Source organism: Tursiops truncatus, chromosome 9, assembly GCF_011762595.2.
Source record: "Tursiops truncatus isolate mTurTru1 chromosome 9, mTurTru1.mat.Y, whole genome shotgun sequence".
Classification (NCBI taxonomy): Eukaryota; Metazoa; Chordata; class Mammalia; order Artiodactyla; family Delphinidae; genus Tursiops; species Tursiops truncatus.
The window spans coordinates 50,050,750-50,073,034 of NC_047042.1; the positions used below are offsets into that span (position 1 = coordinate 50,050,750).

At 37.1% G+C, this 22,285-nt stretch overlaps 2 protein-coding genes across 10 annotated transcripts in view; one reads left to right on the plus strand and one right to left on the minus strand.

Annotated features, from left to right (window-relative positions):
- ANKIB1 (ankyrin repeat and IBR domain containing 1) overlaps positions 1-8,788 on the minus strand; it is a 158,882-nt gene extending 150,094 nt beyond the window's left edge. Inside the window, exon 1 of one of the 2 annotated variants that reach the window (XM_033863070.2) lies at positions 8,656-8,788. The gene's annotated coding sequence lies outside the window, so the exon portion shown is untranslated. The remainder of the gene's footprint in view (positions 1-8,655) is intronic. The other variant, XM_033863071.2, reaches the window with a different exon arrangement.
- Positions 8,609-22,285, plus strand: part of KRIT1 (KRIT1 ankyrin repeat containing) — a 43,348-nt gene continuing 29,671 nt past the window's right edge. For 2 of the 8 annotated variants that reach the window (XM_073809731.1, XM_073809730.1), the window contains exons 1-8: positions 9,293-9,688; positions 14,007-14,132; positions 15,081-15,240; positions 18,574-18,666; positions 19,829-19,958; positions 20,954-21,197; positions 21,408-21,523; positions 21,754-21,897. In XM_073809731.1, the coding sequence (XP_073665832.1) occupies positions 14,031-14,132; positions 15,081-15,240; positions 18,574-18,666; positions 19,829-19,958; positions 20,954-21,197; positions 21,408-21,523; positions 21,754-21,897 (989 nt within the window). In that variant the 5' untranslated portion in view covers positions 9,293-9,688; positions 14,007-14,030. Of the gene's footprint in view, positions 8,749-9,204; positions 9,689-14,006; positions 14,133-15,080; positions 15,241-18,509; positions 18,667-19,828; positions 19,959-20,953; positions 21,198-21,407; positions 21,524-21,753; positions 21,898-22,285 lie in introns of those variants that run through there. The other 6 variants (XM_019927187.3, XM_019927196.3, XM_019927213.3 and 3 more) reach the window with 6 other exon arrangements.

Sequence of the window (22,285 nt, forward strand, 5' to 3'; positions counted from 1 at the left end):
GCAAAGACTAGAAAGAACCCTGGGGTATTGGATTGGAACTGGAAGTATAGGAACCAACTTCTGGTTTTATAACACACACATAGATATAGAAATAATTATGGATGTATATTAGTACATTATACATATATGTATGTGTATACAAACCATCCTTACATACTCATACATTTCCTAGTCCCTATAAGCAATGACACCCCAGTAGCAATGAGAAACTAAGCCCTTAAATCTTTGTTTTTAAACACCATATTTTACAAAAACAAATAACAATATCAAAAAACAAACAGGGCTCCTTGAAGAAATGGCTGATTCCAGGGCTGGACCAGGCAAAGTACAAGACGAACCAGGAACAGCATGTTCTGCCAGAAGTGCACAATGGATGAGATGGGAGCATGATAGACACAGGAGCCAGCTTGAAGGGGCTCCCACTGTCTAAATCAGGGACAACTTAAACAGCAAAATAAATAATGATAGTAACAAATCACAACACACTAAAATCAAAATCCACAAGTCCTTACTGATTTAATAAACAAATAAATAGGGGAGAAAGAAAAGTTCTACCTTACAATAAAATACCAACTAATACATGTAGAAGGAATAAAAAAAATAGAGAAATATAATTATAAAAGTAGTTAATTCAGGTGGGAGTCATCACTGATACCTACACTGAGGATAGTGAGTAGAGGTTTGATGAGAATCAAGATGCATAATTTTGGAATACCTCTCCACAAATTTTGATCAAATACAAAAGGACACCAATATGATCAAGGTGTTAATTACCAGTAGCAGCATGATTTGACATCATATGCCTGTGGTTGCAATGCACCGAGACAGGCACAGCCCTACTTCTGTGATATTCCTGCTAGAAATGCAAGACTTGATTGGAGTCATGAGGAAATATCACATGGACCTAGGTTCAGGGTGATCTTACAGAATGTACTACCTAAAACTGTCAAGGACATGAAAGATGGGGGAAAATGAGGCTTAAGAAGTCTGAAAAGACATGACAACTAAATACAACATGTATTCCCAGATAGGATCCTAGATCAAAAAAGAAAGAGATATTGTTGGGATAGTCGATGAAATATGAATAGGTTCCTTGGACTAGACAGTAGTGTTGTACCAATGCTTATCTTCCGACTTGGAGGGTTATATAAGAGTGCCTTGTTTTTGAGAAATAGACACTGTAGTATTTATGGGTGATGGAACACCATGTCTACAGCTTGCTCCAAAAGGTTCTGAAAAAGACTATGATAATGGGTATGTACATATGTATTTATACACACATATACAAACATGTATGTAACATATATATGAAGACAGAAAGAGAGAGGACAGGCAATGGAAGAAATGCAGTAAAATATTAACAATGGTGGAATCTGAATGAATGAGATAAAGGAGTTATTTGTACTGTTCTGGCATCTTTTAAGTTTTAAATTATTTCAAAATAGTTTTTAAAAAATGTGATTATTAATATGTGATACAGAACATCTGGTGTTACAGCAAATGATAAGCAGCTACTGTCTGAGGCTAGGAGACAGAATGAAAACCTTGGCTTAATATGTTTATTTACATAACATTCCTTTACAATACCCTGAGGGGATACATGAATAGGAGGACAATGTTTTATGCCTATTTGGCGTAAAGGCATCTCAATGTTTTTAAGTGAACTTTCCTTTCTCTTCATGGATATTAAATAGGCATTTTACAGTTCAATGAGAAAAGGAATTCTGACTTATTCATCTCTGTGGTTCCAGTACCTAATGCGTTTATGACTTTTGTCAGTTATGTCTTGAATAGGAATTCTATCCCCAATATTATTCCAGCCAGAAAATACAGCGATCCTACCAAATATAAAATAGCTAGTGGGAAGCAGCTGCATAGCACAGGGAGATCAGCTCGGTGCTTTGTGTCCACCTAGAAAGGTGGGATAGGGAGGGTGGGAGGGAGACACAAGAGGGAGGAGATATGGGGACATATGTATATGTATAGTGGATTCACTTTGTTATACAGCAGAAACTAACACAACATTGTAAAGCAACTATACTCCAATAAAGATGTTAAGAAAACAAAACAGTGATCTAAGTACCAAGAATTCTGTAACACTGAAAGGGAAAAACTGTATATGTTAAGCTAAAATATATATGTCAGACTGAGGATCGAAAAATATCAAGGATACCTTTCTTAGGAACTTGGAGGAGGAATAATTATATGCTCTACAGTCCTAAAAACAAGAATGTATAACCAGAAGCAAAAGGCCTTAGTCTAAAGAATGACTAACTGTTGACAGTTTTTGGTTAAAACCAACCAAACAGAACAGAATACAAATGAAACTTGGTGAAAAGAGCTGACAGTGGATGACAATCCTTTAAAAAATTTGAGAGGGGGGCTTCCCTGGTGGCGCAGTGGTTGGGAGTCCGCCTGCCAATGCAGGGGACACGGGTTCGTGCCCCGGTCCGGGAAGATCCCACACGCCGCAGAGCGGCTGGGCCCGTGAGCCATGGCCACTGAGACTGCGCGTCCGGAGCCTGTGCTCCGCAACGGGAGAGGCCACAGCAGTGAGAGGCCCGCGTACCACAAAAAAAAAAAAAAAAAATTTGAGAAGGTCTGAAAAACAATTAGACTGAACCATATCATACTGCTGATAAAGCATATATCCTACTAACAGATGAGTAAGGTCATTTTTAAATATGAAAGAATACATTTTTATTGCAGAAACCAAAACTCTCCAAAGCATCAAAGAATTGTCAGAATTGAACTGAGAATGTTTAAAAGCTAAATAGGTTTCATGTAGCTCAATACTCTCTCCTTCCTGGAGAATACGAACATTTTTTAGTACATTTTCTAGGCTCTTGGTCCCACTAATTAACTAGAAGAAAAAAAAAGTTATGCATGCTTGAAAATCTGTGTTACAGTTAACCATAATGAACTTCAGAACTGTCTTTTCAAAGGTTTAAACAACAGCTGAAAATTACATTTTGCTACTATACAATTCATCTGCTCTAGTAAATAAAAGATACTAATACCTTATGAAATTAGAATCTTTCTACTCATAGCGTTATTAACCTGACCTGACCAAGGAGGTGAAAGACTTATACACTAAGAACTATAAAACGTTAATAATGGAAATTGAAGATGATTCAAAGAAATAGAAAGATATCCCATGCCCTTGGATTGGAAGAATTAATATTGTTAAAATGGCCATACTACCCAAAACAATTTACAGGTTTAATGTGATCCTTATCAAATTATCCATGACATTTTTCACAGAACTAGAATAATCCTAAAATTCCTATGGAACCATAAAAGGCCAGAATTGCCAAAGCAATCCTGAAGAAAAAGAACAAAGCAGGAGGCCTAATTCTCCCAGACTTCCAACAATACTACAAAGCTACAGTAATCAAAACAGCATGGTACTGGCACAAAAACAGACATATGGACCAATGGAACAGAACAGAGAGACCACAAATAAACCCACACACCTACAGTCAATTAATCTTTGACAAAGGAGGCAAGAATATACAATGAGAAAAAGACAGTCTCTTCAGCAAGTGGTGCTGGGAACGTTGGACTGCCGCATGCAATTCTATAAAATTAGAACACACCCTCTCACCATACACAAAAGTAAACTCAAAATGGCTTAAAGACTTAAACATAAGACATGACACCATAAAACTCCTAGAAGAGAACACAGGCAAAACATTCTCTGACATACATAAATCATACCAATGTCTTCTTAGGCCAGTCTCCTAAGGCAATAGAAATAAAAACAAAAATAAACAAATGGGACTTAAACTTACAAGCTTTTGCACAGCTAAGGAAACCATAAAAAAAAAAAAGACAACCTACAGAATGGAAAAATATTTGCAAAATGATGTGACCGACAACGGCTTAATTTCCAAAAAATACAAAGAGCTCATATAAGTCAACAACAAAAAAACAAACAACCCAATCCAAAAATGGGCAGAAGACCTAAATAGACATTTCTCCAAAGAAGAAATACAGATGGGCAATAGGCACGTGAAAAGATACTCAACATTGCTAATTATTAGAGAAATGCAAATCAAAACTACAATGAGTTACCATCTCACACCAGTCAGAATGGCCATCATTAAAAAGTTTACAAATAACAAATGCTGGAGAGGGCGTGCAGAAAATGGAACCCTCCTACACTGCTGGTGGCAATGTAAGTTGTTGCAACCACTGTGGAAAACAGTATGGAGGATCCTCAGAAAACTAAAAATAGAATTACCATATGATCTAGCAATCCCACTCCCAGGTATATATCCAGACAAATCTATAATTCAAAAAGATACATGCACCCCTATGTTCACAGGAGCAATATTTACAATAGTCAAGACATGGAAACAACCTAAATGCCCATTGACAGATGAATGGATAAAGATGGGGTACATATATACAATGGAATACTACTGAGCCATAAAAACGAACAAAATAATGCCATTTGCAGCAACATGGATGCAACTAGAGATTATCCTACTAAGTGAAGTATATCAGAAAGAGAAAGACAAATACCGTATGATATCACTTATGTGTGGAATCTATTGGGTTGGCCAAAAAGTTCGCTCGGTTTTTTCCCATAAGATCTTACAGAAAAACTGAATGAAGTTTTTGGCCAACCCAATAAAATATGACACAAATGAACCTATCTATGAAACAGAATCTCAGACAGAGAACAGACTGGTGGTTGCCAAGGGGCAGGGAATTGGGGGAGGTTTGGAGAGGGAGGTTGGGGTTAGCAGATATAAGCTTTTATATAGAGAACAGATAGACAGTAAGGTCCTACTGTATAGCACAGAGAGCTATATTCAATATCATATGATAAAACATAATGGAAAAGAATATTAAAAGAAGAACGTATATATAACTGAATCACATTGCTGTACAGCAGATATTAACACAACATTGTAAATCAACTATACTTCAATTAAAAAAATTTTTTTAAATCACCTACAGGAAAAAAAATTAAAAACTGTTAAAACTATATTACAAGTTCTTCCCCTTAATGAGCAATCTTAACGTCAAATCTTTTCTAGCATATAAGAAGTAAAACAACATTCATCATTACTATAAACCAGAATCTGTATGGTTTATTTTTTTGCTTTTTTTTTAAAGTCTGGTTGGGGGTCATGAATTAGATTTTATTTCAGTCCCTTTGAGGGACAAGAGAAATGAAAGACTTTTTTTAAAAAATAAATTTATTTATTTTATTTATTTATTTTTGGGTGTGTTGGGTCTTCGTTGCTGCGCGGGGTTTCTCTAGCTGTGGTGAGCGGGGGCTACTCTTCATTGCGGTGCGTAGGTTTCTCATTGCCGTGGCTTCTCTTGTTGAAGAGCAGTGACTCTAGGCATGCGGGCTTCAGTAGTTGCAGCATGCAGACTCAGTAGTTGTGGCTCACGGCCTCTAGAGCAAGGCTCAATAAGTTGTAGCACATGGGGCTTAGTTGCTCCATGGCATGTGGGATCTTCCCAGACCAGGGATCAAACCCGTGTTCCCTGCATTGGCAGGCGGATTCTCAATCACTGCCCCACCAGGAAAGCCCTGTGTGGGTTTGTTAGTTAGCTATCTATCTATCTATCTATTTATTTATGGCTGTGTTGGGTCTTCATTGCTGCACGCAGGCTTTCTCTAGTGCGGCAAGCGGGGGCTACTCTTCCTTGTGGTGTGCAGGCTTCTCACTGCCGTGGCTTCTCTTGTTGCACAGCACGGGCTCTAGGGTGTGCGGGTTTCAGTAGTTGTGGCGCATGGGCTTAGTTGCTCCGCAGCATGTGGGATCTTCCCGGACCAGGGCTTGAACTCGTGTCCCCTGCATTGGCAGGCAGGTTCTTAACCACTGCACCACCAGGGAAGTCCCCCAGTGTGGTTTTTAAATGGAGATAAAATACTTCTTAGGACACTTCTAAGAATTAAATGAGATAATGTAATAACTAAATGCAGGGTAGCTAGTGTGAATTAAGTGCTCAATAAATGGCCTTTACTGTGTTAATTCTTATAGAAACGTTGTGAAACAACCCTGAAATATGGTCAAGTAACTTAAAAACCTATTAGAGATGTCTGTAAAAGCATATGGATAAAATCACAGTCAAATATCTAGACTGGCAAATTCAGGGAGGAAAGGAATCTTAACTTATTTATCCTTGTAGTTCCAGAATCTAACATAGTGCCTGGTACACAGAGTAGGCATTCAATACAGGTTTATTGAAATGAAGTGAGTATGAAAGTAAGTTATCTAGAAAAGAAAAAAAAAAAGAGGTAATCTGAGGTTGTCTGAAAAATAAACGTAAAGAGTCACCAAATTACTATTCCCTAAGCAAATCATACTTTAAGAAAGAAAACAAAATACCTAAGCATTTTTAGAACCATGCACAGAAAATCCTCTCAGACTGGTCTTTTTAATAATGACTGAGTCACTTTCAAATCTGTTTTGGCAAATGTGTCATATATAAAGTTCAATATTAGAGAGAAGGATTTTTAAATTTCATCTAAATAAATGTTCATACTCGAAGAGGTAAGAAGTACCCAAAACACTTGAGGAATCTTTCCTAACTTCCATTCAAGAAGAATCAGAGTTAATTCATAGTTCTTCCATCTATTTATACATGAAAATTAGCTTGAGCTTTTACCTACAAGTAAGTTGTAAATACACATATTTCACTTTCACAAGTTCAAGTGCACCCCAGAAAAGGAAGAGGAAAGAAAGAAAACCAACTCTCTCAAAAGTGGGCAGTGCTATAGGAGTATAAAAGAGTAGCAAACAAAACTTCTCTCCCATGTCTCAGCAGCCACCTGATAGAGCCCACACTTATGGCACGGTCTGCATGGTTTCAGAACACTTTCATATTGAAAACTCAAAATTCCCAGTGCAATGGGCACGGGAAAAAGCATAATGTGAAAATACAGTCCTATCTTTTCCACCCTACGTCCAAGAATAATAGGGGTCAATTTACTGTTTCTAAGAAGGACCTTTTCAAATTATTGCCCATCACCTCACTACAGCACTCACTCTTCTTATTTGCAAACTGATCAATTTTACGAAAAGCAAAAACCACACCCTTAATAATACATTCAACTCTGTGCAGCGCTTGGCTTCTGACACAAGCCGGTAAAGTACAATTCCAGAGAGACAGCTAGAGATACATCTTTTAAGCCTAGTTCAAACTAAAATTTGTGAACACTGTGCAGTTACAAATCAAATAATAACCTCAAATCAACTGCTAGAAGGAGGTTTTGAAAACAAAAAAATCATTATTATTAAACATTTACCTTTCTGAACAAAATGACGTTTTCTGAAAACAATAACCAAAGCTACCAGTCTAAACTAGAGTAATTTAGAGAACAATAACAAAGAACCTGTAGTTCACAGAGGAAAATCATTCTTAAATTATCATTTGCTTCCTACAGTACCTGGAAAAGTACAAAATGCATGAAGTCAGCTAAGAACTATTGTCCAGTCACTGACAGCATTAGTTACTTTTTAGTCTAATTTCTGGAAAGTTCTGCTGTGGTAGTTTAAAAAGGAAACCAAATTTTAACGAGAAAAAATGCCTAGTTTAAAATCTGGATATACACATTGAAGATATTCACGGTTAATTTTTTTTTTTTTAACTAAGAAGCAGGAAGGTGACAGGCACAAAGGTGTGTAACATCTGTAGATGGTTGAGCCAAATCAATTTAAAAAAAAGTCTCTATGAAATTAAGGATTTAAGATAATATCTTGACAAATATAATCTGACATGATCAAAAATCACTTTAGTTTTTTTTAACCACTAACAAAGCAAAAACTTCCAATACAAAGATTTTCACATCATACACACACACACTTTAAATTAAGAATTAAATGTAAATTCAACACACTAAAAAATTATCTAAAGGTATCCAAAATACATTTGAAACATCAGACTTTTGTTTTCACATTGATTTCTCAGACCTACTAGTAAATCTTCCCTGGAATGGGTCTTCATTTCAGTACAAGGTTGTTCAATATGCCACTTCGTGTGAATAGAGCTTGTGAGACATCCTCAAAACCTCCTCGGGAGTTCTTAATTTACAGCTCTAATTCCAGTTTCCTGCGACTCAAACAGCAACGTACAGAAAACAGCTTATACACAGGAAGGGAGAGGAATGAAGGTCCAGGGGAAAGGTCCATTCTTTTCCGGTAGCAGAAGATGCAAAAATAAAGGTTCTCTAGAGCTATGTGCCCCTATCCCCACCCATCATAGCCCTTCACTTTCATCCATCCACCCGCTCAAGACTCTCGAGCTCACGAGAACAGCCGAACCCGTGGCTTTCCACGTCTCAAAGAATGGGCGGGGGAAGCTGTGAGGTCCGGGGTACAAACAGAAAAAAAGGGAGGACATAGATCCTTTGAGGACAGAGGGACAAGAAGATGCATCCAGATGGTGAGGATGGGACGTGCTACCGAAACACAGAGGCTTGCAAATTCGCTGGGAGAAGAGCTCCCAATGGGTCAGACAGAGGATGTTGACTGTTCAGGGATGGGGACACACAATCCTCCACAAATGAAGGGAGGCACATTTGCAGGAGTCCCGGAAGGGCGTGAACTCGGTAGCGCTGAACTCGGAGCCGAAAATAGGTTGAGACAGCCTCAAAAAGACCGGTACGTCGAAGCTGAGACTTACGGTTACTTCCCGGACTGAGGGTAAGGGTCGGATGGACTCCGCAGCTCTGCAGTTCTGCCGCCCCTGCCTCTCGCGCCGAGCCGGTGACCTCAGGTACTCCCCGCGCCCCACCCACCCGGGCGGACGCCTCTCCTCGCGCTGCGCCCCCTCCTCACCGGCCCCGGTGCGCCCGCCGGGCAAAGGCTGCCGGGGCCGAGGGTGCGCCCTGGAGGCCCGCGGGGAACTCTGCGAGAGCTGGAAGCGCCTGCGACGAGGCTCAGACTGGGCGGGCGCCCCCCATGCCTCTCCGGCCGCCGCGCCGCCTCACTCGGGGGAGGAGAAGAGGGGGCGGTGGCTCTTGCCTTCGCCTCGCGGTCAAATCCGGCTCATGCTCCAGCCTGGCCCGCGCTTGCAGCTCGGGCCGCCCCCTCCCCTCCCCCGCCTCCGGTTCAGCCGCTGGCGCGCCCACTGCCGCCACCACCCCAGTCCCCGAGCCGCCCGCCACCTGCCCCAGACAGCCCTCAGCCCCAGCTAGAAACGACAAGAACGGCAGTAGCTCAGCAGCCGACCCGGAAGCTCTTCCACCACCAACCGCGAGGCCGCGAGGGGCGTGAACCCGGAAGCGATTTCTTCGCCCCGGTAGCATCGGGATGGAAAGCTAAGGCCTTTGAAGATCTGGAATCCCCTAGTTTGGGGAGGGGGTGAGGTGTGTATGGCGCTGAGCTGAGAGGAGAGGGAAGGCCAATAAAGAGCTTGTGGACAAGAGGCTCTCCGAGTCCAGAGATCAGAGCTCTCGAGGCTCGGGGTGCGGAGGGCGGCCGAACACGCCGGGTGGCTTCTGGTGGCGACCGACTGTTTTCCTGTCACAGGAAGTTGGGCCTGGCCGCTGGGAAAGTGAAGGGAAGGAGAAATGAGAAAGCGGTGACGGTCCCCCGCCCCCCAGGTGACTGTCCCACCCACTGAATTGAATGTAGTGGCCCGGGAGGTCCTCGGCCCCCCACACGGGTGAGACGAGGAGGAGCACGATTCAGACTCCAGCGAGAGAAACGGAAAGGTAGGAGGCCGAACTATCTCCATCCACATCTAGTTTTTCCAGGCAAGGACTTTACTTCTTACAAGTAATTACAAAGACGCCAAAGACCCTTTTTGGGTGGCGGCTCTCGGTGCAGAGAGGCGTGCACGTCCTTTTCCGTTAGTGGACGCTGATGGGCGGTGGCGGAGGAAAAACCTCCTAGGCAGAGTGTTGATTTTTGTCATTTCAGGAAAAGCGATTCACAACTTGTCCTTGGAGCTCACCGCTCCTCTCTTTCCCTCTCTCCATCTTTTAAGGCTTTGGGCTTTCGTTCTTTGCTCGGTTCTCCATGGTGTTTTTAGCTTCACCAGAAATCTTTGATCTAGCTGACCTGACTCGGGACCTCACCTCCATGATTCCCTTCTCACTCTTGGAGAGTTTTTGTATCTTCAGTTTGCTTGCAGATGCTTCTCTCAGCATCATGTCTTTTAACTGCTTTGATGATGTCCTCATCTTATTTTGGGGAAAATGTCAAAAACTCAAAAATGTTTTCATAACAGTAGGAAAACAAATAATTCATTCCATGATCTTTTCGACTTAAACCCGAGTTAATGTGTTAGTTGGTTTCCCCTTCGAACTGGGTTGAAGAACTATAGTAGCAGTTGATATAAAGCATGTTTAGATATACTACGGATGAAATCATGCTCCCCCAAATAACCTCCTTAAATATACTTGTAGGAATTCATTTGTTTCCCAATTCCACTATTACTTAGTTCCTTCTCTGTTAGCCAGATTTAGTATAATTGCATTCAGAAGTTATTTGAAGATTATTAAATATCTTAAATTACAGAATAGAATGTCACTTAACAGAAGGAAAGTACTTGAAAATTACCGATGGTACTTTTTGATACTACCTGATGATTGGTAGAACTGGTTGAAAGGACAAGGACAAAACAAGCTGTGTTAGAAGTAGCACCAATGACTATTTTCTATTCTGCTTTATTATTACTTCCTCTCTTTTTATTACTATAAACCAATTTGAGTGGCAAAAGGATGAAATTTTTAATCGTCAACATATCCCTGTAGGGGAATTCTTACAGATATTTAGTTGCCATCACTTCTGTCTAATGTAACAATGCTTTAAAATATTAAATTGTTCCAGGAGAGTGGAGAAGTGGCATGTAGCTACTCTACCTCAGTTTTTTTTTCCTGTAAAATGGAGATAATAATAATACTTCATCAGGTTTGGGGGAGAATAAAATGAGTTAATGCATGTAAAGCACTTAGCACAGTGTCTAGCACATAATAAACATTATAGGTGTTAGCACTTATTATTTTAAAAGCATAATAACATGGGTTTTATTAGGTTGAAAAACATTGCTTAAGGATGGAGGAGAAGGGATCAGGAACATCCTACAGAACCCTAAGATAATGCTCCTTTTTTTGTTTTTATTCATGAAGTACACTTTCTGATCATTATTGGTAATTTCTATTAGCATGTACTTTGTAAATCATCTTGTCAATTTTGACTTCTGGTAACTAAATTTACAATACCTATATTCATGTACTGAATCTTCTCTTTTTCTTCATTGCAAACAACTTTTAAAGTCTGTCCATCTGGGGAATTCCGTGGCGGTCCAGTGGTTTAGGACTCTGCCCTTTCATTGCCTAGGGCCCGGGTTCAATACCTGGTCAGGAGACTAAGATCCTGCAAGCCTTGCAGTGCGGCCAGAATAAATAAATAAAGTTTGTCTGTCTGTACTCTATACAACAAATGTTTCTCATTAAAGACATTATTGGCAGTTTGTTCAACAGGACTGTTTTTAGTAAAGATGTTAACAAACCTCCCCCCATGGGGACTAAATGGCATCTGTTCACCCCATTTCTCCCCAGTCATAGTGACGAGAAATGCCCGTACAGATTTTCAAATGATCCCAGGTAGGTATCACTCCCAATTGAGAACCACTTCTACATATTTGTAAGGCTTTATTAGTTAGGCAGCATATTATCATTTATTCTTAAGCATTTTCCAGAAAATGCCACATATTTCCTATTGGTCACTTGAACCTTTATCTAAAATTCAGTCTAAACACACTACAAATTTTAGTTATAGCTTTTTCTGTTATTTTTAGCTCAAATTACCCTCTTCCAATCCTTTTGCATGTGTTTCTGCCCTAGCAGTTTTGCCTTCATATATTAGTAGCTTCTGTTCTTTTCCTCACTTAAGCCTTTGTTTCCTTCTTTCATGTCACTGGAAGTATGTATATTTCAAACATTCAAGTATGACTATTTCTTGAAACTCAATTTTTAGAATCTTTGGGGTACATTAACATTAAATGGCGTAAAAACAAAATGCTATAACCCTCACGGTTTTTAAAAATTATATCACATTTGTTTATCTTTTAAAAATTGAGTGTATTGTGCAATACCAAATATTCTAGAGAAGTGATAAGTATTAACAAATAAAGCTTTTTTGCTAATAGATGTTTTTTTAACATGAGTTGACCAGCGCAGGAATTGATTTGCTTTAAATCGTGTTTAGAAAACTAAGAATTACTTGATTTCTCTTTTTAGGTGCTTAGTAGAAAAAAGGGTTTCCATAATAGTGCCATATATGTTACAAAATGTATTCACAATGCAATGTCTTTCTTTTGGGGGCTGGCAGTCTTCAAGGAGGCATCCATACATTTCAAAATTTGTTGGGTTTTATTATCTTGAAGTCATTGTTAATCTGAGGTGAAAAGTAATTGCTAAATAGAAATTCTGAAAAGAAAAAAGCCTCATCTTTTTCACTTAGTATAGAAAGTGCTGTTGTATGAGGTGGGTTTTAAGATGATCTTATGGAAAAACTGAACTGAAAATAATTCAACAAGGTATAGAGTGAAAATGAATGTCTTCAAAACTTTTCACAAAATGAAATGTCTCAATCCTAATGTTTTCTGTAGTTTCTCTGTTGAGATAGCTGTAGTTTCTCTGTATCTAAATCAGTGAACATTTTTATAATCTAAAATAAAATTTTTTATAATTTATAACTAAATTTTATAATTTAAAATAATTTATAAATTAAAATAATTTTGTGCAATAATTTTAATGGTTCTTTTAATTTTAGCCTAACATTTACTTAAAATGTCATAAGTTACTGGATTTTAAAAACATTTCTTTTAAAGGAAATTTTCCAGTTATAAGGCAGTGGAAGGAAGTAAATTAAAGGCTTTTGTTATTACACAAGGAAGCAAATTAAAGGTTTCAAAATGACTATTAATTGCAGTTGAGAAAACAGTAAAGTCCTCTATCTCCTCTCAAAAGATATTCAAAACCTTTCTTGAAAATGAGCTCTTTTTTTTCTATGAGAGTTGGGGCAATAAGGAAATCATTAAATATGAACAGGTCATTTTAATGCCTAATGGACTTTAAAAAAAACTGAAGAAGGTTCATCTCACCATGGCTAGGAAAGCAACTCCTTGCTTGATGTTCTTTTAGAAATTTACTGGCATATAAATGAGAGGAAGTTTTTTTAAAACAAATAAATAAAATATATTCAATACAAAGAGATTTGTTTTAGTCTAGCCATGAAAAAAAAATTAATAATAGCACTTAATGAAGAGATGGAACTATCAAACAACCAAGAGTGCTTGAACTTCAATTACTTGTTAGAAATTGCCTAATGGAGACTTCAAATTAGTCTGGGGAAAAAAGTGTTCATGTGTATGTATATTTAAATATATATATTGTATATTTGGAAAAAATTTTTGGATTATGTAGGGAATTGATAATGGAAGTGGGAAATATTCTTAAGTCATCATCAGAAAGCTTTTATGAACTGACTAAATGTTTTTGAGTCTGTGATAGGCAGCTCCAATGAAAATTATAAACTATCCTTTAGTTCATCCAAATGTCAGATATCAAAGTTCTTTTTAAAGATTCTGGAAAGAATGTCAATGGCAGCTATCTATTTCTAGCTTCCAAACTATTAACAGTATGACATTCACTTGTGCAATTTATGGAAAATAAGTGGGTACTATTCTAAATTGCTAGTTCAAGCCATTTTTTACTTAGTATTTACAAGACATTTTATAATCATATCACCTTTTTATAGGTCCAAAAGGCAGATTCTTATGCTGTTAAGACCTATGAAAGTATGTATCCCCATTTTAAAAAACAAAAATCTACCTTTAATAGAAAAGGAAAAAAGGACAAGGTAATCTTAAATTATAAACAAAGGTTTTGAATGGTAACATATTATCAGTTATCTCTGACTTGCTTTTTACATAGTATATGTATTCTAAGATAGAAAAATCAACATTTTATTTTTTAAATTGTTTTTCAGAGTGGTTATGTGTCCTTTAATTTAATCTTTCAGGGGATTTCTTTGTTTTATAAAGCAATGGGAAATCCAGAAAACATAGAAGATGCGTACGTTGCTGTTATTCGGCCAAAGAATGCTGCCAGTCTCAATTCTCGGGAATACAGAGCTAAGTCATATGAAGTGAGAACGATTTCCTAACATTTGATTTTCAACCATTGAATGTCATTCTCCATTATCATTTTCATTTACATATAAAGTATAACCATAGCCTGTAAATTCTTGTTGATAACCTTGATCTTGACAAGCTAGAATTTACAGTCGTAGATCTGCCCATCATCATGTCTTTTCTGCTACATGTATTTTGACCATTTTTCTATTCATTGATATGGATAAATTATTAGATATTAAAAGTTACTTATTTGAGTTTTACTTATATAACTTATGAGAGTTTGGTTTTTAGTACAGTTTACAGAATGGCTCTCAAAAATTGAAAAAAAAATTGCAAAATTCAGCTTATTCAAAATTCCAACCTAAATTTTGTTCTTGGCTGTTTTCCCAAAGAACTGTTTTTAAAAGTTCATTAAAAAATATCTTTACCTTTAATTAAGTTTTAGGCAATTAAGTTACTTCTCTGTAGTCTTGAATACATATATTAGTAAACATGATTGAGGCTCCTGCCAAAAAAAACCCAAAGCAGAATTGTTATCTTTTCTATGCAGCAGATTTCAAGCATCATAAAATACTTCTAATCTAATCTAACTTGAACTAACTTCTCTAGTATTTTGCTTTAATTGCTTTTTTAAGGTTAGTTTTCTGAAACCTATTAAGGGATACTGCAGGGGTTCTGAGGAGACTACTGCTTCAGCAGTGCTCTGACTTACTGGTTCTCAGTCTTGGCTACACTGTTAAATCACCTGGGGAACTTTAACATTTCCAGTACCAGGACCCCACTCCCCTGACATTCTGATTTAATAGGTCTGAGATGAAGCTGTGCATTGATACTGTTTTGAAAGAGTCCAGGTTATTCTTATATGCAGCTAGGGTTAAGAAAGACTGCTGGCTTATTATATTCTAGGGCAAGTAAGTTTAATTTTAAACACTCTCTTAATACTATTTTTCTCATCTAAGATTTTGTTGCATGAAGTTCCCATTGAAGGACAGAAAAAAAAGAGAAAGAAGGTTTTGTTGGAAACTAAACTTCAAGGCAACAGTGAAATAACACAAGGCATATTGGATTATGTAGTAGAAACCACCAAACCAATTTCTCCTGCAAACCAGGGTATCAGAGGTAAGAAACTTTTCTTTTTAACACAGTTGGCTTTAAATGCTTGTGGAGAAAGACATTTTAAAAAGTAGATTAAAATCAGTTTCTTTTTATGTTCCTTTTCATTTGAAAAACTTGAAAAAGACTCAGAAATTTCTAGGGTTTTTTTTTAAGGTGCAGCCAAGCCCCCTTCAAAAAGCAACTTAACAATTTTTTTAAGTTAAAAATATTTTTGAAATGTTTAGATAATTTTAAGTAAAAAAGAAATTGAAAATATTTAAATTGTGTTAATGATTTGTTCAAGAGAGAGAGGAAGCCAACAGGTGGCTTAAAAATTAAAAGAAAGCACAAAATTACTTTTGTTAGAAGTGTATATTTCCCTAGATAAGTATCTGTGAACTACTATGTTTGTTTCTCTACTCCAGGACAAGAGAAAACTATAAACCTCTCTCCATAACTAAGTAACAGTTAAGATTTTGTGTATTAGAGCAAGTCCTATAAATTACCAGTCAGCAGAGGTTTTCTTCCCATTTGGTCACAAGAAGAAGATCATTTTCAATGAGCCAAAATAAATTGTAGAAGTATTCACCCTGAAAGGTTCAGGCCTCATTAAAAATATTAGATAATCTATAGCCTATGAAACTGATTAAACATTAATGATCAATTTTATCAGGCTGTGGCCTCACAAGAAGCATATAGCAGAAGTTACAGAAATTATATACTCTGTCCAGGATTCAGGCATTATAATTAAAAAGGTAAAGCTAATTTCAGTCAAACAGCAGTTGAAAACAGTTGTTGATAGTGAGGTAAAGCATACCTCTCTGTGCCTAGTTTTCAGTTTTTTAAAGCTTATTTAGTGTTTTTTTCTATTTGTTCATCTTTATAGAGATTAGTTGTCTAATTCATCTCTCACTAAAGAGACTATTTTTGTTGCAGAGATAAGGCTGAATCCTGTAATTTGATTTGTTGGTTATTTGGGATAGTTGTTCTCTAGAGATAGCTGAACTAAGCCTGTTTCATAACTTCTGGAGGTACCATTCACCATATTTATCTCCCCAACTGGTAACCTCCTCAATAGGGCCTGCAGGGTTTTTGTGGCTTGGGGCTCTAAGCATTGTAACTCGAGATTATAAGAAGTTCCTGCATAAATTTACAGATCTTTGATACACATTCTGAGTACTACAGAGAGAATCCCCTTTCCCTAATTATCAGATTGACTTTTTAAATAAAATGATCTAGAAATTGATCTTAGCTAAAAAGGGGGACTATCCCTGTGGGTGATCAAGGCAAGTGAAAGGCTCTTCTTTTGGATGCCACAAATTTGTCAGCCTTTTCTACCTCAGTCTTGGACTTCTCTGATAAATTTTCATCCAGATTTGTTTTACTATCACTAAATTGTTATAGTTATCAGGATCTATTCTGAGATCAAATTACTGAGACAAAGTCTGAGCCCAAATCACATATTTGAGCTGAGATAGACAAGTCATAATTTGCTATGAATTAGCCGAACTCTACCACTTGGTTCATTTACCAAGCAGGGGGATATAAGTGATATCAGTGTTAACAAAAATATCCCCCGGCCCAGAGGGCTGGGTAGTTTTTCTTAGGAGAAGTTACAAGTGGATAGGCACCCTGAAACATGTCTAGCACAATTATATCGTATATACTTAGACAGTAGAATGTACTAATACATTTTCAGGCAGCTTTTAATAAGAGAAATGAAAGTAAAGAAGTTTTACTTAACTAAATAGACAGTTATATCAATGAACCATGCCATACCTGACTATCCTATTCAATTGAGGTTTTCTAAAAGTGTGAAATATTTTTATAGAGTAATATGATTTCTTATATAAGCATCACATGAAAATTACCAATGACTTTATAATAGCAGTAGTTGTGCCTTTTTGTGCAGTGCTATATATAGTTTATAAAACACTACCACAATTACTTATTAATGAAATTCTTAAATTGGTCCTGTGAGTTAGTATATAGTCATTTTTACATCTGTAAAATGGAAATGCAAACATAGGTTGTCACCTACAAAAATCATATTCCCATTAGTGGAGGAGTTAGGACTAGAACTTCATTTCCCAACTTGTAATCAGTGCTTTTCTTTCCCCGCATGACAGATCTCACAGTTGCATATATAATTTGCAAAGTAGGCAATTAAACAATGGATCAGAACTGGATTTAGGGAAGCTGCAAGGCAGGAAAGATTAAGTGGGACAAGACCTCAAGCCAGACGAAAGAAATATTGCCTCTCAAATTTATTAGAATGTATCTAACACTTATATTTTGTACAAGTGTCTATTTTGTAAAAAATTGTTTGGGGGCTATAATAATAATGTGCCATAATAATCACAAATATTGACTCCAGCATTTTGTGAATGAATGAAGCTGCTTGAGCTCATATTATCTACCTGTCCGCAGAAGGCATCCAGCCAGGCATTCCTACCTGGGTCAAGAACAAGGTTCTATTTCTTGAGATGGGGAGATTGGAAGGGTTGATAAAAATTATGACAAAGATATCCAGAATATGAAAGGTTTTAGAGTGAAAGACTTGTAGGTTGTTATTTATAGCCCCCTTGCTGCCAAATCAGGAACAACAGACTAAGTATAAGAATGGTGGTTACGGGCTTCCCTGGTGGCGCAGTGGTCGGGAGTCCGCCTGCTGATGCAGGGGACACGGGTTCGTGCCCCAGTCCGGGAAGATCCCACATGCCGCAGAGCGGCTGGGCCCGTGAGCCATGGCCGCTGAGCCTGCGCGTCCGGAGCCTGTGCTCCGCAACGGGAGAGGCCACAACAGTGAGAGGCCGCGAACCGCAAAAAAAAAAAAAGAGAGAATGGTGGTTACAATTCAGAACAACAGTTTATAGCCCAATCAGATTTTAATAAAAACTGAAACTGAGAGTGGAGGTTGAATATTAAATGAAGAGCTGCTAAACTTTAAGACTTTGCAGTTTATGTACACTACGCTTCTTGGCCAGCTTAGACTTTAGTGAAACTCTTACCATCTACATCCCAACTGAATGAAGTATATGCCTGTTCACCTTGCAGGATGTGTTGCTGTTCAGCTGCTCTATCAGTCCTTAGCAGGATGGTTTTCCTTGCTACGTATAGGAAGCTTCTCTTTTAGTGAGTCAGAACAGGGGATCTATTGGTTGATTGTCCACAGAATGATTTACATTATTATCAGAATTACCAGTTTTTATTAGTGCCCATAATAAAATTGACTTTTTATATTTCAGTTCCTCTTAATACTGCCTTTAAAATATTTTTTTCTAATTCTCAAGGTAATATATATGATTTTAAAGGGCCCATTATTTTTATCTTTACTGACTTAAAAAAAATGATTAGGAAAACGAGTGGTACTAATGAAGAAATTTCCTCTGGATGGGGAGAAGATGGGCAGAGAAGCGGCATTATTTATTGTTCCATCAGTTGTCAAAGGTAAAGTCTAAGTTTCACCTTATGAATCTTTGTATACCTTAGGTGCTAAGCTAAAGTCTGTTGAGGAACTTAGGAATTTGGATTCATAGTTACTATTGTAATACTATTATAGAATACATGTTTTTAAGATAATGGAAGATGGAGAAATTTGTTACTTAAAAAGATGGTTTGATTTCAAAGTAATATTCAGGCTTCCAGACTGATCAGTAATATTTTTGTTTCTGTTTTTAAAAGTAGAACAAAGAAGTGAGGAAGGAAGCCATAATCGAAACAAAAAGTTTTTAGCTTATAATGAGGGATTTTTCAGACTGTGCTATATAGGTAGAATAGAAATAAAAATTTATGTATTTTGGAAAATTAACAGATTATGATCAGAACCTATCTTATATTTGGGAAAAGAAAGTGTCAGTAATAGTTCTAAAATACTCTTCCCAACAGTAGTGGTAATATTTAAAGAACTTAGATCTAATATGAAAATTTAATTTGAGCTTTGACAAGGAATTTATCCTATTATGCTGGAATAATAGAAAAAATATTGAGGTTCAGTGCAGACCATGCAGCCCACTAATTTTGTGTTCTGGGCAAATCACCTCTTTAAGCCTCACCTCTTTATTTGTAAGATAGATACCTGCTCCTACTTGGTTCATCGTGCTGGAAGAATTCAGTGAGGTATTAGATGTAAAAATCACTTTGGAACCTGTAGAGTACTGGCCTCATGTAAGGCCGTAATAATACTAATGATATATTAATGACCCACTGTGGACATCTCATCAGACTGCTGCTACACAGTACTTACACGTATTTTATTAGCCAGCTCTATCATTACAGAATTTTTTTTTTCCCCAGCCATACTTAGGTTAAACAGATCAGTATGTTAAATGGTGCTGGAAACCTTATTATTAATCAGAATTTTACAACATTGTTGAGGAAGAGAAAGGGGAAACAATTTCTGTAGTCCTCCAGGATTCTAAATCCTGCATTCACTCAAATGGATAAGGTCACAGAGCTGGCCAGCAATTGAATCCAAGTCTACTAATTTAAAATCTAGAACAATTTATGTTATACTTAACAATTTTTTTAACATACTGTGTACTTTTAAATAAAAATCATGCAGTCGTAAACCTTTTATATGATGGCATAATTCTTCATTTTTCTTTTTCAGATAATACTAAATATACGTATACTCCAGGATGCCCAATTTTTTACTGCTTACAAGATATTATGCGAGTCTGTAGTGAATCCAGCACTCACTTTGCTGCACTTACAGCAAGAATGTTAATAGCCTTGGATAAGTAAGAACTGCCATTAAAAATATTTTTTAATAAATCAAATACATGTTCATATTAGATATTAGCTCTGAGAGAAATTCTTTTGGAAGAAAATAATAAAATTAATAATATATATATTAAGAAATGGTAGGTTTTTGAAGTATAATATAAAAATTTTAAACCCCAAAGACAAGATTGTCCTGATTTGCTTGCAACATGTTAAGTTTATTCTTAGAAAATGACAAAGATTGGCCTGGCCTAAGAATTAAGATTCCTTTGTTATAAAACTAGATTTAGTATTGATTTACCCTTATCAGTGAACAAGTCGTTTCACCTGTCATGCCTTTTGTCTTTCTGTAACAGCAGGTCTAATGTCACCTACATCTCAGTGGTTTAAATTTTTAAAGGGCTTCGTGTTTTTTGAAAAGGATTTTAATTATTATTTGTTACATGCATTAAAAAAAATAGTTTGCTATGTCCAATAACAGAACTTTTATTTACAGTAAATGAAGTACTTAACACTAATTAAAATTATAAAAATCCCGGGACTTCCCTGGTGGCACAGTGGTTAAGAATCCTCCTGCCAATGCAGGGGACACGGGTGTGAGCCCTGGTCCGGGAAGATTCCACAAGCTGCAAAGCAACTAAGCCCATGCACCACAACTACTGAGCCTGAGCTCTAGAGCCCGCGAGCCACAACTACTGAGCCCGTGTGCCACAACTGCTGAAGCCCATGCACCTAGAGCCTGTGCTCTGTAACAAGAGAAGCCACTGCAGTGAGAAGCCTGTGCACATCACTGAAGAGTAGCCCCCACTCGCGCAACTAGAGAAAGCCTGCGCGCAGCAACGAAGACCCAGCAGAGCTAAAAATAAATAAATAAATTTATTTTTTAAAAAAATCATAAAAATCTGAATGTAGTATTAGAAAGAATCACACATCAGAGTTGGATAGTAGTTTAGTTTTTTCATCTTCACTTTTTAACAAATACATCTACTACCTCTTCTTTTTATTTTGCCAGGTGGTTAGATGAACGTCATGCACAATCTCACTTTATTCCGGCTTTATTCCGACCTTCTCCTCTTGAGCGGATAAAAACTAATGTTATAAACCCTGCATATGCTACTGAATCAGGTCAGACAGAAAACTCGCTACATATGGGCTATAGTGCACTAGAAATAAAGAGTAAAATGTTAGCCCTAGAGAAAGCAGATACCTGTATTTACAACCCTTTGTTTGGATCAGATCTTCAATATACAAACCGGGTAAGAGTTGAATGAATTTTGGCTTTGATTTCAAAAGACATGTCATTTCAAATGTAATTTTTTTTCCTGAGATAAATGCATCTATTACTAATTGTAAACATTAAGATGACATCCGTACTTAGCTCTATTTTTATACATCAAAGTCAGGTGTCTAAAGCTCAGTATCTAAAGCTGTTTTTGTTTTTGTTTTGTTTTGTTTTCCCTTTCTAGGTAGATAAAGTGGTAATAAATCCATACTTTGGTCTAGGAGCTCCAGACTACTCAAAAATCCAAATTCCCAAACAGGAAAAATGGCAGAGAAGCATGAGCAGTGTCTCAGAAGACAAGTATTGTTCTGGTTTTCCTTCACATTGCTTTTTAAACACCTAATTCTAATGTTAAAATACTGTTTAAAATGATATATGCAATTAGTATGCAATGTAATCATTACATAAATGATTTAGTTTACAGCTGCTCAGTGAAACATAGCTTTCATAGATATGTCACATTTGTTTCAAAACAATATGAATTTCAACAGTGCCTGCTTTTTTTTTTCTTCTTTTCTTTTAATGATTAGGGAACGACAGTGGGTAGATGATTTTCCTCTCCATCGAAGTGCCTGTGAAGGAGATTCGGAATTATTAAGCCGACTTCTCAATGAAAGATTTTCAGTCAACCAATTAGATAGTGACCACTGGGCACCCATTCATTATGCATGCTGGTAAATAGATTATTCTTTTGTTTTTAGAAAGAATGAATTCTTAGTTTATAAATGTTAGTGCTTCTTTTCAAAGCTGTTCTCATTCCAGCCACTTTTTCCTATACCATGTTTGCCTTATGAGCTTTCTCTGTAGTAATCTTTGATTACTGTGTATGTGCCACACCGTTCAGATTTACAAGGTCTGCCCCACAGGAAAAGTATCATTAATGTTTTCAGGCATCCTGAGGTCATGCAGTAGGATAGCTAATGACTAGCAAGTGCCATTGCACAGCACACAGTCCCTTATTCACCCTTGCAATTTCTATTGTTTCGTACTGGAGTTGTGTTATGTTTGTTTATCCTTATTATATTTTATTTTATTATTGTTATTATTTATTTTTTATTTTTG